The sequence below is a fragment of the Zootoca vivipara genome, chromosome 6 (assembly GCF_963506605.1).
Source record: "Zootoca vivipara chromosome 6, rZooViv1.1, whole genome shotgun sequence".
Taxonomy (NCBI): Eukaryota; Metazoa; Chordata; class Lepidosauria; order Squamata; family Lacertidae; genus Zootoca; species Zootoca vivipara.
The window spans coordinates 28,590,076-28,607,673 of NC_083281.1; the positions used below are offsets into that span (position 1 = coordinate 28,590,076).

The 17,598-nt window shown below is 44.4% G+C and overlaps 1 protein-coding gene across 2 annotated transcripts; it reads right to left on the reverse strand.

Moving 5' to 3' along the window:
- Positions 1–1,461: 1,461 nt before the first annotated feature.
- Positions 1,462–11,983, reverse strand: PROSER3 (proline and serine rich 3). Of its 2 annotated transcripts, XM_060275709.1 has the most exons (12): positions 11,847–11,983; positions 11,624–11,732; positions 10,685–10,983; positions 9,656–9,801; positions 8,733–8,794; positions 7,707–7,786; positions 7,443–7,561; positions 6,267–6,457; positions 5,278–5,805; positions 4,102–4,273; positions 3,231–3,312; positions 1,462–2,085 (listed from the first exon to the last, which is right to left on the reverse strand). In XM_060275709.1, exons 1-12 carry the CDS (start codon positions 11,855–11,857, stop codon positions 2,019–2,021), a joined length of 1,866 nt encoding a protein of 621 aa, XP_060131692.1. In that variant the 5' UTR covers positions 11,858–11,983; the 3' UTR covers positions 1,462–2,018. The 2 variants fall into 2 exon arrangements, with proteins under 2 accessions (XP_060131692.1, XP_060131691.1); XM_060275708.1 differs by lacking the exon at positions 1,462–2,085 and having other exon boundaries at positions 2,714–3,312.
- Between the last annotated feature and the right edge of the window lie 5,615 nt (positions 11,984–17,598).

Here is a 17,598-nt window from a genome sequence, read left to right on the forward strand (position 1 = left end):
ATGGTCAGGGGCCCATATATATGCATACAGAATAAATATGTGGTAGAGTGCCACATTCCTAGCTTGCTCATTTGCCCCACTCAAGAGTATTCCATTTAATCTCTCGTTTGAAGCCCAACTTAGAAAAAAAAATATTTTGTAGGGATACTCCTGTGTTCAGTTCCCTTTCTCCACTCATAGCCAGACATCGCAACCTAAAGGGCCCAAGGCTTCAAATCGAAAAACCTTTTCCATCCTCTCATGCTGAAAGGGTGTGTGTGTGTTACGCCCATATTTAAACCAATTGGCAGCAGTTTCAGGACTGATAAAAAAGTACATGAACACAAAACTCGTAATTCACTTACGGAATTCCTTACCTCCAAAATGTGGTCATGACCACAAGCTTAGATCACTTTTTTAAAGGCTTAGACAAGGAGAACACTGCCAATGGATATTAGCCACAATAGCTAAATGGAAGCTGTTGTGTACTGAATACCAGATGCTGGGATCAAAGGGGGAACAGGCCATCATGGTTGGCAACGTAATACTGCACTAAATGAGCTTTCAGTCTCACCCATAATGCTCCCTGTTAATAGACAACAGGGACAGGGAGGGCGCTATGAGAAACCAGCCATGGGGAAAGTTGTGTTTTCTTGGGATTATTCTACGCTGGCCCTCCAGCATCTATTTCCTTTTTCCCCGGTCATTTTGAGGAGCTCCTTATAGAGTCTTTTGATCTTCCCTCATATTGTTATTAGGCTCCTATACTAAGCGCTGGCAGTCTTAAAATTGCTGCTCCATAAAAGGGCACCAAATATCTCTCTGGACAGGACAGATTTGCTGCTGGAGGTTCTGGGATCACACATATATGATTTCCAGGACTTTGGAGGAAACAGTTTATAACACATTAAATGAATACTTTTATATCTATGTCCCACCTCGCATCTCCCCATCCATCTTCTTTGGCTGAGCAGGGGCAACACATTCATCTGTAGCATATTTAATCACTGTCTTGGGAATGGCATACTGTATGTGACAAGGAACTGCATGGCAGTGAGTTGGCGGAGGTGGGACAGAGGCCCCTCACCTCCAATCCTCTGCACAAAGCACAGAAATGCAACAGGTTACTGCAGAAGGCACTAAACTTACAAAGCTGGTCTGCAGGATAGCATCCACACTGCCTTGTCCTGCACAAACCTTGCAGTTTGTTGCAGTCGTCATCACTCCTTCAAGTATCCCTGCTCTTGAAGGTTAGGCAAGTGACTACTGGAAATGAGGTGCCACAACTGAAAAGGTCCTGTGAAAAACCCTCCCCAAAGAGGCACACCTAAGGCCCAAGTAAACACCTCTTTATTTTCCTTTATTTCCTTTATTTTCCTAGTGTTTTGATGTTACTGTTGGTTTTTGTTACTGTTTTTTGTGATTACGTTGTTTAAAACCCAATAAAACACAACTCGATGTAAGATGCCTTTGACAGCTAATTAGAAAGGTAGAATACAACATTTAATAAAATAAAATGTATTTATTTAGGGATTGTTCCATTCCAAAGGTGGCTAAAATAAATTAAAAATGATTGCCTAGTGCCTCCTCTCCAAGTCAAATGGTTTTAGACTTCATTAATCATCATTTAATTGGACAGGAGGTACTGGATAGGTTATGTCATCTTACTGCAAACCATCACAGTTCATTTTGATCCAAAAATACACTTTTTATTTTAATCTCACCACAAAAATACACAATGAAACCATGGAAACAAGGCACTGTTTATGCTTTAGGCACATCCCTACACACCAGTGCCTGGTCATTTTGCACTCCCAGTTGGCTTTGATGAACACACCAACTTGTTGGGTACAGGCAGCACAGCCAAAACCAGAAGAGTGCTAGCATAAATAAGAACTTTTCCCAAACCCTGTTGCTGAAGCCATCCGGAGGTGTCTGAGCAAGGAGCACAGGACCCAGTCCACTGCCGTAATCCCAAATTATGAATCGGAGATCCTTCAACCACACTCAAGGTGCAGAGAATATTGTGTAGGAGTCTGTCATCGACGGGATAAGTCTTGATCAGAATGATAGCCTTCAAGCTGAGCTACCTGGACATCCACAGCTCTGCAAGGGAACAGAGCAGAATGGCATACGGCCTTTAAGGGCTGGAGGAGACCAAAGCAACACAGCCATACTGTCAGAGAATAAATTGCCCATCAGACCAGGCAGCTGCAATTTGTTTGGAGCAGTGGGGCAGCACTCAGCAACCACTCATAGCTGAAAGCAAAATGCCCTTTGCACTAAAAATCGCCAACTTATCCTAAATTCTAAGATATGCATAAATTAAGCAAATTCTATTTCCTGCATACTTTATTCTGCTTCTCTCACATACGAAAAGTGTCAAAATGGCATGTGTGATGCCTAAATGCACTAAAAAAATTAATCGTAAACCACATTTCTAACTTTTGAGATTACTAGATATTTCCCACATGCTTTCAATCACCACAGCTATAAAGCCTAGAAACACTGCAAAAATGAATACAGACCATCAAAAAAGCTGGATTCTGTGCTATTATTTATTATTATTATTATTATTATTATTATTATTATTATTATTATTATAGTGATTGTATGGAATCCACTATCCTGTCCATACCCTAAATTGTACTTTAGGGAAGGATGACATCTGGATGAATATGAACTATAAAGCCTTGAGTTCTTGCCTGATGCTAAAACATAAGCAACCCCTTATGAAGAGACAGTGTGGTGTGATGGTTGCAACACTGCACTAAGACCAGAGAGACTCCAGCTCAAATTCCTACCCAGCCACAAAACTTTACTTTAGGCCAGCCATCATTTCTCAGCCTAACTCACAGGATTGGTTGCGGGGAAAGAATGGGTGGAGGGGGAAACTATACACATCACCTAAACTCTTTTGAAGGAGGGGAGAATATGTATCAAGCAATATGAATTCTAACGACCTTTTTCATAGGAGTTGCATCTAAAGCTGGGGTGGGTGGGAAGAAGAAACATACAGAGAATGTGTTGACACTGCAAAGGCACCAGGGATGACAACAAAGGGGACAACACTTCTAACGATCTGCTCTCAGGTATCCATTATGCTTCAAAGCCAAAGGAAAGGGGCACTGAAAGCCTGGCAGGACATCAGGCAAAGTAAGGCAACCGTTCTCAGCAGCTAGCAAAGACTTTGAAACAGCAGCAATCCCGAGAGAATGCCTCTGGACAGTTTGCAATGAGCAGCGGCCCACCTCAGCTGGCTGCGCAGCAACTCCCTCTGGCCCCTTAGCACCTGTAAGAGGGGGTCGTCCTCAAACTCTGTGCCATCCGAGTCTGCAAAACAGAAAAATTAACTCCACTTTAAGTGCCCTCTCCTTTTCCTACCAGTCAAGGCTGTGGAGCTCTCCAATAAATCTCTGCAGGGACCTTCCAAGCTGTCTGTTGTTTATATGCTTAGAACCAAACGGTCAGTGCAAACCTGTAAAAGAACCCACTTCCCAGGTGCTTACCATTTCCTCCTGTTCAATTCCCGCTTCCACATACTCCCCTGCTCTTGCTCCAGCCTTCTTCACCTTCTACCCCCTCCCATAGAGCCCACAACACTTTTCTCCCCTTCTGGCCTGTGCCTGTACAGTATTGTGCCTCTGGCTGTGCCTGTACTTTGACTAAAGGCATGCGGCAAATAGCTCCTGTTACAGCACCAACACTATGACACACAACATCTGTAGTTCTAGATCTGTACACACACAAAAACCCTCGCTGGTGTAGGCACCTTTAGACACCCTGTGTCTTGCTTACTGTGTTCCTTCTCTAGCCACATCTCCATTTCCATTCCACCCATTACTGATTTGGTCAATGTGTTCAGAATAGCTGCAAAATCAGAATTAAGCTCATGCTTGCCCAGTGGAAACTGAACAGAGCATCATCATCGCCCGTTGCCAGTGACGGCCACCCAGTGGTCCAGAGTCCAGGTCTAGGTTTCCTGTCCAGAGTTTATGAAATGTGAAGCCAGGCAGGAACTAAAGGAACATGCTTGCACAGGTGAGACGAAATGGACCCCACAATGAATGTTTAAAGCCCTCCATGAAATCCACATATCTGCCATTCCCTCAACTATCCCACCTTCAGCCTGCTCCAGCAGCTGAGCAGCCATGTTCAGGAGCTGGGGATGTGAGGGAGCAGAAACAGCTCTTGGCCGAGCTTCATTCAGGCTTTGACTCTTTGAATTCCTCTTTGGTTTGTCCCTATGAGGACCTGGAGAATCAGGTGGGGAGAAAAGTCTTTCGGCAATCACCTGGATGAGAGAGAAAGCTAGTTAAATCTCCTCCTGTCCTCCTGGGAAGGAAAGCAGAAGTGGAAGAGCCCATTTCAGATACCCCCAAGCAGCTAATTGGAGCTGCTGGACCATGGTTCATCTTCCTTTTCTATAGTAAAGTCATTCCCACAACCCACTGGGAAATCTGCAAGTGTGCCACTTGATTGTTGTTGTTTAGTCGTTTAGTCGTGTCCGACTCTTCGTGACCCCATGGACCATAGCACGCCAGGCACTCCTGTCTTGCACTGCCTCCCGCAGTTTGGTCAAACTCATGTTCGTAGCTTCGAGAACACTTGATTACATTTTGCTTATCTACATAAACTTTCTGAATGTGCATATTTCTTTCCTGGCACAGTGGTCTTCAAGGGACCACAACACATTACCTGCTGAGAAATTCCTTAACATCTGCCAAGATGTCTATGCAGAGAAAGCCTGCTGTCTGAACCAACCTGGCTGCAACCTCCAGTGCTTTGAGATAATGTCACAGCAGGCCACAAGTCAGTCTGGTTAGCCTCTAAAAATTTAATGCTAAATTGTGAAGTATCCCCACATTATATTTCACTGGTTTTCAAACTGTGTTCCAGGGAAGTTTATGTGAGGCCCTTCATGTGGGAGGCAATGGCGATCAGTTCTGGCAAACAGAACATTCATTTAGCATTAATTTTTTGGTAGCCATAAAGGAAGTGGGGGCAATTGGAACACGGGGGAGGGGGAAATCAGAGGGGAAGAAACATGTTAAGGATAGAAAGTGTCTAGGTAGAACTGGAGAGGGGCCTGCACTGAGTCAAGGAGCCCTGTCTCATATTAATAGAAACCTCAGCCTAGTCCTTATTCATAAATCTTTAGCAGCTGCCGCCAATAAAAGTATTCATATTTATCTCTGCAACTATGAGGACTAGAAACATCATCCGGACTGAAGTGCTCACTATTCTGCATGATAGGCCTCTACATCACACTGTGATGACAGCCAGATATGTTTATACCTCTCCCAAGACGTGTTGAATAGAATCTTTTGTGGGACTGACTGGTGGCCCTCGGAAGTCTCCGACTGGTTTGGCTTGGCCCTGCTCGGTTCTGAATGCCTTCTGGTTCCCTCTGGGCTCTGTGTGCACTCTCTCTACAAGGCGGGCTGCCTGTTGATCCTGATGCAAAGTGCTCTGGCCCAAAAGTTTGCTGGTTCCTGCAGGCCTTGGTAGGGGAGGAGAGTCTCGGTATGCAGGGACAGGATCCTCTTGCAGAGTTACTTCCTTCACTCCTTGCTCTCCCTTCCAACCAGTACAATCCCACTCCTTGCTCTCCCTTCCAACCAGTACAATCCCACTGCTGAAAGGAGCGGCTTCAATGAGCTGCGTGGAGCTTGGTCCATTTTTCACAGAGTCTGTGGAGCAGCAGGGATGATAATCACAGGGGGTGGATTTCACATGCAGCTGGGTTTCCGATGTTGGCTGCACTCTTCCACCTTCACTCTTCCAACTTGCAGGTTCTGATGGCTTCTGAGCCACTCTTTCTCCCTGCAGGGAACAAAGATTGAAAAATATACATGACTCAGACTGCATCTACTGGACTTTCTGAGATGGAGTAGTGAGATGCTTAGAAGCAGATCCACTCCTCTCTGAATGCTTTGCCATACTGTATAGGATCAATACTATGATGGGAAAGTTGTTTACCTCATCAACTCCTGAACGATTGAAGTGGGGTGGGGTGGGGTGGAACAGCCACAAGCATCTTGGAAGTTATAAAGATGAAGTGGCCTGAAACGGTGCATTAACTTTGCAAGGTTTCTTCCACTTCAGCTCTCAACAACAAGGTAGCAAGAGCTGTGGTCCTCTCATGCATCACACCCTGCCTATTGCTTGTGCTTCTCCATCCTGTTGTGCACTGAAAGCATGGCTCCATCCCCTGCTTCCAAGGCTTTTGCTTTGCAGCTACACAGCACAGAACAATGGCAAACTCATTCACCTCAAACTCTTACCAGGCTGGAAGCACGGGTTGGCTGGATATGTGGACTCCTCCAAGCTAGAGGGGGCATCACAGCAACAGCCTGGCTTGCTTCCTCCATCTTTCGCCGTAGGCGCCACTGGAAAAGGATATCATCCTCTGGTTTTGAAGAAGAACACGGCTGAGATCTTTGAGTGATATAGTAAGGGAAAGCATTCAGACTACCTAGGGAGGCAGAGAGAGATACGCATGAATGGAGTGTCTGCAGTGAACTTCTGAAAAAGATCTGCAAGATACAGGCATTGTCCATCGCTGTTTTCATTTTGGGATCATCATCTTTGAAAAAAGTGTATCTTGATTTGTCCCCTTTGGTGAAAGCTTGTATAATTCACTGGATCTTTTACAGCAGGGAAGAGGAACCCATGGCTCCAAAGATGTTGTTAGACTACAATTCCCATCATACCTCCCCACTGGCTATGCTAGCTAGGGATGATGGGACCTGGAGTCCAAAAGAGCCCGTTCAACTCAACCAGCATATGATAAGGCATGTGTGCTTTTGAACAGGAATTGATTTAATATCAAGACAACACGAATTCTATACCAGTAATTCTGTGACGACTAGAAATTTAGCAATACAAATTTGCACAGTTGCTGTTTTGCCCAGTTTATTCAGCTGCTGTTGCCCTGTCCACGTGAGATCCTGCTCAGCAACGCCTCTGGCCTTTCGAAAGTTACCAAGGATTGCCTGAAGGGCTAGCAATTGGTTTGTTTGTAAATGAAAGGGGAGATTACTGGGATGCCCCTTACCAAATTCTGCCTTTGAGTGATGCACTGAAAGATAGGGCAGTCAAAAGATTTGTACTAAAGCAGCCATCATTCTTCATAAATCGCCAAATAAGAACATCCACACTGTTTAGGAGGCAATCAGACTTGCACTCAGCCAGCTACTAGGTTCAGCCAACTTGCTTTTCCTCACATCCCCCCCCCAAACAACACTCACTTTCTGTCATTGTCCTGGGACCACAACAGTGGCATTCCTTCAAGAGAGTTATTCAACCTTGAGCTTCAGATGCTGGGACTACAACTCCAATCACCCCTTACCAGTGGCTAAGCTGGCTGGGGCTGTTGGGATTGGAGTCCAGCAACATGTGGAGACCCCAGGTTGAAAAACACTGCCTTAAGAGGCAAGGTCCTGGATCTCATGTCTTACCTTGCAGCTCGCCAAGGCCAAGGTGATGTGGAGCACGACCAGTCATGTCTGTGTCAGCATTTGTGATGGTTGACGTGGGAGTAGAGCTTGCATGCCTGGAGCTGCTCAACGGGGATGTGCTGCATGCAGAGAAACATATGAGGACAGGCAAGTTATTAGGAAGGAGTAGCAGCTGGGGAGAGAACAGAAAGAGAAGCTGGAAGGCCCATTAGACATGAGGAAGGGCAGCCTAGATGATGAGTGAATTACAAGGGAGGTCAGTACCTTCTATGTAACAGCCTGGCTGCTCTCTCCTGCAATTTAACAGTCTCGGGGTCCAGCGTGGAAGAATTCTGTGAGTCCCCCTACAAAAGAGCATACAGTACAAAGGAATGGGTCAGATAGGAGATTCTATAGCTGGGATGGGGGACTTGTGGCCCACCAGATGTTGTTGAACTCCCAACTCCCATCAGTTCCAGCTCATGGGGCGAATGGTCAGGGATAATGGGAGTTGTAGTCCAACAAAATCCAGGGGGTCAAACATTCCCCACCCCTGCTCTATACGGAAAAGAATGTCAGGATTCTGGCAGCAGGGCAAGGGGAGAAGCTGCAGCACCTATGGAGTGCCTAGTGCTAGCAAGCTCACGACCAAAAAATAGAAGATGGTCAATCCAATGGGACAAAGATCCTCTGGTGCAGACAAAGTAGGGACAGAAAGCAGAAGAACACTAGTTAAGGTGAAACAGTCACCAGCAATAATAAGCAGGGAGCTACTAAGGCAGAGGAAATTGAAAATGGTCTTCTGATCTGTCAAAGTAATCAGCCAAACCAGGACCAAGCAAGACTCCTGCCTGCCTGCAAATCCTGAAAATTTAAGGTCACTTGGTTCTTAATAAAAGATCCAAATGGGAAACCAAAAACTAATCATCCTGCTGAGAAGTGCTATAGTGAACATCACAATTTTCTCCACCCAGAGCACAGTCCTCAAAGCAGGACCAACTTTACACATATGATTTCCCCATTAACATGTTTATATTCTTCAAGGAGACCAGGGCAGCATGTGTCGTTATTCCATATTATCCTCACAACAATCCTGTGTAGAAGGCTAGGCTCTGAGATATGACTGGTTGAAGGTAATTCAATGAGCTTTATCACTGATTAGAACCCATACCTCCAGATTCTGTACAATACTCCTCAACCCTGAGGGCTGAGATTAACAGTAATCCATAAAGATAACATAGCTATATTATCTCCTTTTCTGATGGACAGAGCACATCCCTCCCCACTCCTAGAGAGAACCTCCTTACTCACCGAGGGAGACTGGTCCAGAGCAGGACTGAAAAGAGACTGCCTCACTTCACTCTGGCTACTGTCTGCAAGGAGAAACATTCATTACAGATTTCTGACTCTCACAGTTCAGACATCTTTGCAAAAAGCCTAATCTGTAGATCTTGGGTGGTTCTAGGCTCCCTCCTTCCCTTCCCTTCCCATCCATAGGCCTGAAAAACTATGTGCTTGAAGTTATCTTCCAAATTATAGGTGAAGAACCTTGAAGAAGGCCAACATGAATCCACCCTTTGGATGGGTTGCTTGGTTGTGAGCAATGGCTGCTAAAACTATCACAGAACTCCCATGTAATAATGGGGGCCGTCAGAGCCCCCCATCTCACTTTGGATTGCTTTGATACCTTACAGAAAATACCTTAGAACATATTCAGAGTTATCTGATAACTACAGAGAAGAGGGGACAGATTTAAATATTGTGATTTTAAAAATCCTGGCACACTATTATTTATCTTAGGCCCTCTTCCCAGTTGATGCCAGATGGGCCTCTGCAGACTGTGGCACAATGAGGAGGGCCTCTGAGATTATCTTACTGACCAGGCGGGTCTGTGTAGAAGACATTCTCTCAGATAACCTGGTCCCATATGTCTCTCTTATGAGAAAAGCTAGGACAGGAGCAACCTGTGAACGCTACCCACCACTGCTAAAAAGTTCTACTTCATAGGAATTAACAGATAAGTGCTGGACAAAGACACAGCTCCAATGTGTGTGCCCATATCTAAATCTGCAAGTCTTCAAATCTGAAGTTTTTCCTACCAATAGCAACCACTCTTTTGGCTAGGGCAGCTACTGCTCCAACACAAATCCAATCTTTCTGAGGGCCCACTCATCCTGGTCTGCCTTGAGAAAAGTGTTCCCCATATCGGCACCCTTCTCGTTGGACTCAAGTACCTGAAGTTGGCGATGTCTCCTTCTTGGAAATGTTGCATTCAGGGGAAAACGAGCGGCTGAGCCACCAGAACTGTGCAGAGTGACCATTTGGTGCCCAGCGCTCCCTGCGGTTTGTGGGCTGCCCGTAACGAAATCGTTCCATATACCTGCCCAAGGATCAAAGGTGCCGCATCACAGACATCGACAAAGAACTTTGCTTCAATGTAGTGATCACTCCCAAGCTAGACTAGAGACTCAGTACAGTGGTACTTTGGTTCTCAAACACCTTTGTACGTAAGTGTTCCGGTTTTTAAATGTTTTTCGGAAGCCAAACATCCAATGCTTTGTTGGCTATTGTTTCTGGGGTGCCTGCACCAATCAGAAGCTGTGCCCTGGTTTTCAAACATTTTGGAAGTCAAACTGACTTCCAGAACAGGTTAAGTTTGGTGCTTTTGTTTTTGCTATTTATTTTGCATTTTTGTTTTGGAAGCTTTTCCGGTTAATTTGTTTTTATGACTACTGATTGGTTGATTGTGTGACTGCGGAAATGGATAAAAGCCCCCCATCCAAACAATGACTATGATCAGTACAGGCAAGAATTAAAAATAATAATAATTATCACCTACAGTACTGTCTTATTTATTTTAAAGTATAGTACATTGATTATTGCTTTCATTTTATGGACCGATGGTCTCGCGAGATAGTAAAATTCATGTTAAATTGATGTTTTAGGGGTTGTTTTTAAAAGTCTGGAACGGATTAATCTGTTTCACAATACTTTCTATGGGAAAGTGAGCCTTGGTTTTGGAACGCTTTGGTTTTAGAACAGACTTCTGGAATGGATTAAGTTTGAGAACCAAGGTACCACTGTACTCTGAGACAAGCCAGTATGGTAATTTGCATCCTAGAAACAGACTTGACTGAAGGTATCAAATGTGTTCTTCTTCCAGGTAGTATTTAAACCCAGGACTCCCATCCCTACACAAGTCCAGTGAACTCTTGCTGCTCTGCCCACCCACCCGAGAAGAAACCCTTAGCTAGCAGGCTTACCTGGCAATAACTGAATCGCTGTCTGAAGCAGATTCCAGGGGCTTTGGCGAAGCCAGTGCCTTGGTCCCGGTTATCTGCTCTGAAGGAAGTCCCTTTGCTCCCTCGGGAGTCAGAGAGGAAGAACTGCGCTCAGTCGAGGGCCATGATTCATTGAAGTGGCTTGCGGAGTCTGACTCTGGGGGTTTCACCTCTTGGTAGCTGGACCCAGGAAGCAAACCTGGAGTTGGAGGACTGTGTGTTTCTGCCCTCTTGGGAGAGGTGGGGCAATTCTTGTTTTGTAAACGAGACGGGCTCAGAACCTAGGAGCGGGAAAGTGAGTTTTCAGAGTTGGTGGGCCCAAAGGGCTGACATAAACCTTCCAGAAACATTCAAGCCAAGATGTAACTCAACTGCCTCTTCCTATTAGCTCCACTTGACAGCTGTTTAGTCGTTACATTTTTATCCTACCCTTCCTCCAAAAAACTGAGGCATAGCTGCCAAGTTTTCCCTTTTCTCGCGAGGAAGCCTATTCAGCATAAGGGAATTTCCCTTTAAAAAAGGGATAACTTGGCAGCTATGCTGAGGGCATCAAACATGGTTTCCTGCTGCCACATCCGTTTCCATCACAAAAATCCTGCGAGGGAGGCTAAGCTAAGAAAGGATGAATGGCCTGTGTCATGGTTGAGCAGGGATTTGAACTCCCAGCATTCTAATCAATATACTTTATTGGCTCTTTCCAGGCCTAGCTCAATCCCCAAGAATACAGAAATGCCTAAAGAGGAGCATTCATGGATAGAACAACACAATGGAATTTTTATCCAGCTCCCAAAAGGGACTGGATCAATAGGGATCCAAAAGACCTGTTTGACTCCCTGCTAGCAGCTCTGCTCCATTTGATTTCTTCGCTAGTGACTCTGCAGCATTATTTGCCCACCTCGTCTCCCTCCACCCCCATCTCACCGTATATCGCTGCTCCTGCCTCAGTGGGTGTGCCTGGGAAGGGTGGTAATGGCTCCGCGAACAAGATTGCTCCAAAAAGGGGCTTCCCAGGGTGGAGAAAACAGCCATACTGCGGGCAAGCAAGGAATCCCAGTTAGTGAGGCCCTGCTCTGCCTAGATTGGGCACTTCTTAACAGAAGGAAACCCATCAGGTCAAACCCTTTTCTTCTTCTAGCTCTCATACCTGGAATCCATTATTCTGCACCCAGATGTTCAGCTTTGATGGATGTGGATGTGGTCTCTACATGCTTTCCTCATGGGATGATCAAAGGCTTCCCAATGTTTGAGCTGTAAACAAAAGAAACAAATACATATATTTTGGCATAGGCCAGGCATCCGCAAACTGCAGCCCTCCAGATATTTTGGCCTACAACTCCCATGATCCCTTGCTAAGAAGACCAGTGGTCAGGGGTGATGGGAATTGTAGTCCAAAACATCTGGAGGGCCAAAGTTTGGGCATGCCTGGCATAGGCTTTACTTCTTTTGCATAATTTATTTTGTTTCCAAATGTTCGTAGGCTTTTCCTCCATCCTTCCCTTTTGTTTTTTATTAGGATATTTCTGGTAATCATGATTTAGCTGAAGGAGGTGAAAGGGGCAAAAAGAAGGAATGAAGAATGGGGGCAAAAATATTATGATGCAGTTTTGCCAACATAAGGATGGGCACTCAGAGAACTCAGATCACTGCTTTTTCTAAGTGCTCAAAAGCCCTTCATATACACTAGCTCAGTCATCTTTATAAACAATCATTTAAAGGTCAGCACTATTATTCCCACATTGCAGGTAAACTAGGGGACAAGAGGCTCAGAGATTGTGGTTCATCAATGGCTCCCGACAAACACACAGCTGAACTGAGAAGCTCTAGCTGATTCTCATCATCACTATTATAATGGCTCTCAAATACAAAGTTGGCATGTGGATTTTGAAACTATTTCTCACCCCCTGTACCTTGCCTCTGTCAACATGTAACTCAGAAGATTAAAAGATAAAGTCAAGGAGTCATATTCAAAGTATCACTCTCTTCTAATTCATGCCACTCTCTGCTTCCATCTGCCCATCTATGCCATCTCAAGTACCATCATGAAGCAAAGGCAGGATATAAATGAACAGAAAATTATGTCCTGCTCTTCAACACCTGAAATTGCCTCCTTGCGCATCATCAGTCTGCTCCTCGGGCTATGCAGGCTCCAGCCACCTTAACATTTCTCCACAGCCAAGAATTTGCCCACCATTTGCCTGGCAAAGAAACCAACCACAATGTTCTCAACTGTGGGAATGTTAAAAAAAGAAAGAAGAGGCCAGCACTGCAGAGTTGGGATAAAACCATCCTTCATACAAACTTAAGGCCTTACTCTATGGTATGTGTAGTCTATTTGTTAATCCAGCCCAGGGAACTTTATATAAATCCATTGACACAGAAGCAAAACAATTCCAAAATGTGACAAGATCCAGACCTGGGAAATGTTCTAGAGCAGCTAATCTGTTGCACAATATTATGGATTTCCAACTTAGCTGTGGTTCAGAGCAATGAATTATTTGCATAAATGAATTCTTTCCTTCCTGTAGCTAGGAAGGAAATTGCCATGGCACTTGTTTGCGCAGTGTGCAGTTACCAAGGCAACAGTTTTTGTTTTGCCCCCCCCCCCGGGTGAAAGTACCCCATTCACTGACCCTGCCATACTATGAAACAATGAACAGCAGGAATTCCATTGCTCTGGGGAAAATGTTATGACTCCAAATAACATCTGATCAAAAGGTGGAGTAATTCCTCTTAGAGCAAAACAGAGCAAGCAACTGGATTGGTTGATATGGGATAGAATAGCCTAGGACTATCACTGGAAGATCAGAGTTATGAAAATTGGACAGAATCATGAGGAAAGAAAATTCAACTCTTTAAGTGCACCCATCAATTCAGAAATCTGTGAGAGCATCTCTGTGCTTTTAGAGTATCTTCCTGTGTCTCTCCCAGCAAGGCAGGTCTGAGATGTCCACCTGCACAACGGAGTTGCACTGTAAGAAACACTGTAGCCAAAGCAAGTTCTTACTTATTTAGGCCCACACACATCAGGCACAGCTACAGTAAATGCTTGGAGGATAGTTCAGATACGATCATTCAAACATAGAATAGTGAAAATCCCTCCATAGCAGAACCGCCGGCCAAACTGAAATGGTTACCAAGACAGTCTGTTTTGCTAACTATTGTGACAACTTAACAGGCTGCTACTTGCAGCCAACATATCAGATCTTACCAATGGCCCTAGGGGCAGGTGGGGACAGTCCATTCCCCTGAGCCCTTCTGCCTGGAGGATAGAACTGTGCTGACTGTGTCAATCCTGAGTCCTCATTTTTTGCACTGGCCTGTACCTTTAAAGCCACACCCTGCCCCAACACAGTACTGAGAAGGAGGACAATGGGGCTTCCCAGCAGACACATGAAAACAAATTTCACTAAGGCCAAACAAAGACAACCAACCATACCCTAGGCCAGGCACGTCCAACAGGTACATCGTCATCCACCAGTAGATGACGGGGAGATCAGTGGCTCCCCACAACTCTGGCTCCCCTAAAAAAAGCTCAAAATTCTTGCCCTGCACCCCAAAGAAACGGGCCTTCCTCGTCCCCCCCCCAAAAAAAGCTCAACAACTTTCATCTGAACCCCCAGATCATTGCCAGTTTTTAACTGTGAGTAGATCGCAGTCTCTTGGGAGTTGGCCATCCCTGCCCTAGGCCAACCCCAACCTCTCTCACCACCAAAGGAATACAAGCGAATAGTAAAGAGAACCCACACAAGTGACACTGACACAAAACCCCACACATACACTAAGTAGAATAGAAGCATTGCCACCCTACGCCACCCCACTCACCATTCCCCCCTCCACCTCTTCCCCCTTTTTCTTCCTAATGTAACACTAATGTCTCAACAAATGAAACTGATCTGAAACGTAACTTGAAAAGAGAGACATACCACATACATTTGTAAACCAAGAAATTGTTAATAAAAATATATTTAAAAACAACAACAAAGGCCTCTGACATGCTAATGTCAGCAGATGAACAAGAAGCTGGTTGTATATCTGTGAGGTATATGCTGACTGAAAGACCTCTGGACTTTGGTGCGTTGAGAGGGCTCAGCCTCTCTAGGGGGAAATAATCCTTCTCTGCACATTTGTTCCTAGAAGCAAATGCAGAATTGAAGGCATGGTGAAAATGAAATTCCTTACTTAGGCTGCATTCCTATGTGAAGACATCTGAAGGCAGCCCTGTATTGGGAAGCTTTTAATCATTGTTTTAGTGTTATATTCCGTTGGAAGCAGACCAGGGTGACTGGACAACTCGGTCAGATGTATAGGGCACAAGTACTGGTAATAAATTATTACAGTATTATTATTATTATTATTATTATTATTATTATTATTATTATTACACTTAGGGATCAAGCCTCAGTGAAGTCAGTGGGATTTACTTCTGAGTAGACATGTATAGGCTTGCACTGTTAGAGAATGTGAACACCACAACTGGAGTTGCCATAAGCAATTCAGGCCCAGGCTTCTATGCCTTATCAAACAGAATAGTTATTACAGCTAACAATACTAAATATGGTGTTACCAGAAAAATAGGGGTTCACTTTAGGGCCAGTCCCCTTACCCGAGTCATAATGGACATATAACATATAGTGGAAAATTTGAAATATCAGTTTTAGCCCTGCATAGGCACCTAAACACTGGCAAGGAATGGAAAGTATTTTTCCATGCCAAACAACATTCTATCTGGACATCTCTTCCTGCCAAATGACAAAAGTATTGTCCTCTTTATTTCTCCCCCGCACTGCACTTGTACAGTACATGAAATTCAGCTGGCCAGGCTCATTTCTTTATAATGCTTGAGGAAGCATTAATGATTTTTTTTAGTGGCTACATCTAGCCCAAATGCTGCAAATGCAGAACGAAGACCATTAGCAAGCATGAATGCTATCTCCTAAAACAACTTCACGTTGCATTAGCAGATGACATACAGAAAGGGTGATCCAGTGACCGCTTCCATTACCGCTTTCCAACAGACTACCATGCACTTTGATAATGTACAGAAATGCTAGAATTCATTCTTCAAACTGTACTGGTGCATTATTTAGTTCTCTAATTCTTTAGTATGGCACATGTGAAAAGAGTCAATGAGAGACAGACAGCAGTCTAAATGGAAAGAGGTCAAAATGGATTTAGAATGCATTTGCAGTATACAAGAACAACACAATTTAGGGAACTCTCACTGCAGAGTTTTCAGGTGCCAGATATGTTGATTCAACAGGATCAAATGAAAATTCTGCTGTTCTATTTTAAACTGTAGACTAGGGAACACCAGAAGTGTCACACACACACACACACACACACACACACACACACACTATAGGCTCAAAAAACACCCCCACAATTATTTTTCTCAGAATTTCTGCCACCATTCCAGTTTAGTGCTAAACCATACTATTTGCAGTGTCTTGATGCAGCATTGGAAGGGTAAATGGGGAACCAGGCAAGGGCACAAGGACATAATCAGCTCAACTTCTAGGCAATCACCAGGTCCAGTTTGCAACAATTCCATTCACTTTTTTGTGTGTGGCAAAGAAAATTAAAGAACAGAAGCAAGCCCCTCTTTAAACTGCTAAGCACAGTAAACATGCACTTGAGTGGATTTTCATGGTCTTTCAGTGCCAAAAAGACAGATCAGATGAGTGTTTTGTATGCCTCAAAATAGGCCACTCATCTGCCACAAATCTTAAATAAGGTCTGAAGTGGAAGCAGCAAAGCCTTAAAACAGAAGCAAAGATTTAAATATCTTAATCCATGCTGCTGCTCAAAAAGTCTTCCCTGGCCCCAAAGATAATCCTCCTCTTGCAATACCCCCAGCAAGCACAGAGATTCTTCCTTGAATATTTGACACCACAGCACTTGATGAAACATGGACGTGCATAATTCATCATTTAACCAAGCGGTGATAATTTAAGCAGACAGCTACGAGAGACCTGTCTAGCATTGAGAGTTAGCACAGAACTTCGCCATCTCTGCAGTGGTGTGGAGATGTCAACTTCCCCTTCTTCTCCAGCACACCACCCATCCTGCTTTTCCACCTTGGCAAACCAAGATCCTACTTCACAATACCTACAGAAATGGCAGGAGCTATTGATTACTCTCATACAGGTCCTGGTGCTGTGAGCAGTGCATCTCCAAACTGCAAGCTTGGGAGCCTTGTCATGTGCTGGCAAAAAGGGTTAATTAAGGCTGCATCAATGTTCCTTCGCTTGGTTTCAAACTGGCATCTTTAGGTTGGCAGGTTTAAAGAATGCCACTGTGGGTTGGCACATAAAGCAGGCTGGCTTTGCATTTTAATAGGGTGGCACAAAGGAAGAGAAAATCTTCAACCCAGATGGATTAAATAAATTGCTTGTGGCTTACTTTATGGCACCTGCTCAGGCTTGAATCAGTCTTCACTGAATGTAGATGTTCTTGCCTGTTTTCTGGCTTGTCCTGCTTTTTGGCATCAGAAGCCCCAGTTGTCAGCATTTACAGGATGAAAGAAAAGAATCCCAGCATTTTCTGTTACTGTTTTCTTTCCCCCTTCCCCCTGTGCAGTTACTCTAGCTGCTACATACATCAGGGGCTACTAATGCAAGTCAAGCTCCACTCAAGCTAATAAAAAAGTTCTGAGTTTCAGTTGGTCAGGGAGACCATCATGAACACAGCCCTTTCCTCAAAAGGGTCAAATTCAGTATCTGTATGATTTGTGGTTGAAAGTCCTCAACATTAGTATGTGACAGCTCTGCTTTTTTGACAAAAGTTTTTCTTTGTATTCCTCTTCACCAGATCCCCAAAATTACATGCATTCTTATAACATTCAAAGTTATGTAGTTCGCAACAGTTACACTATTAGTGATACTTAAAAAAAAAAA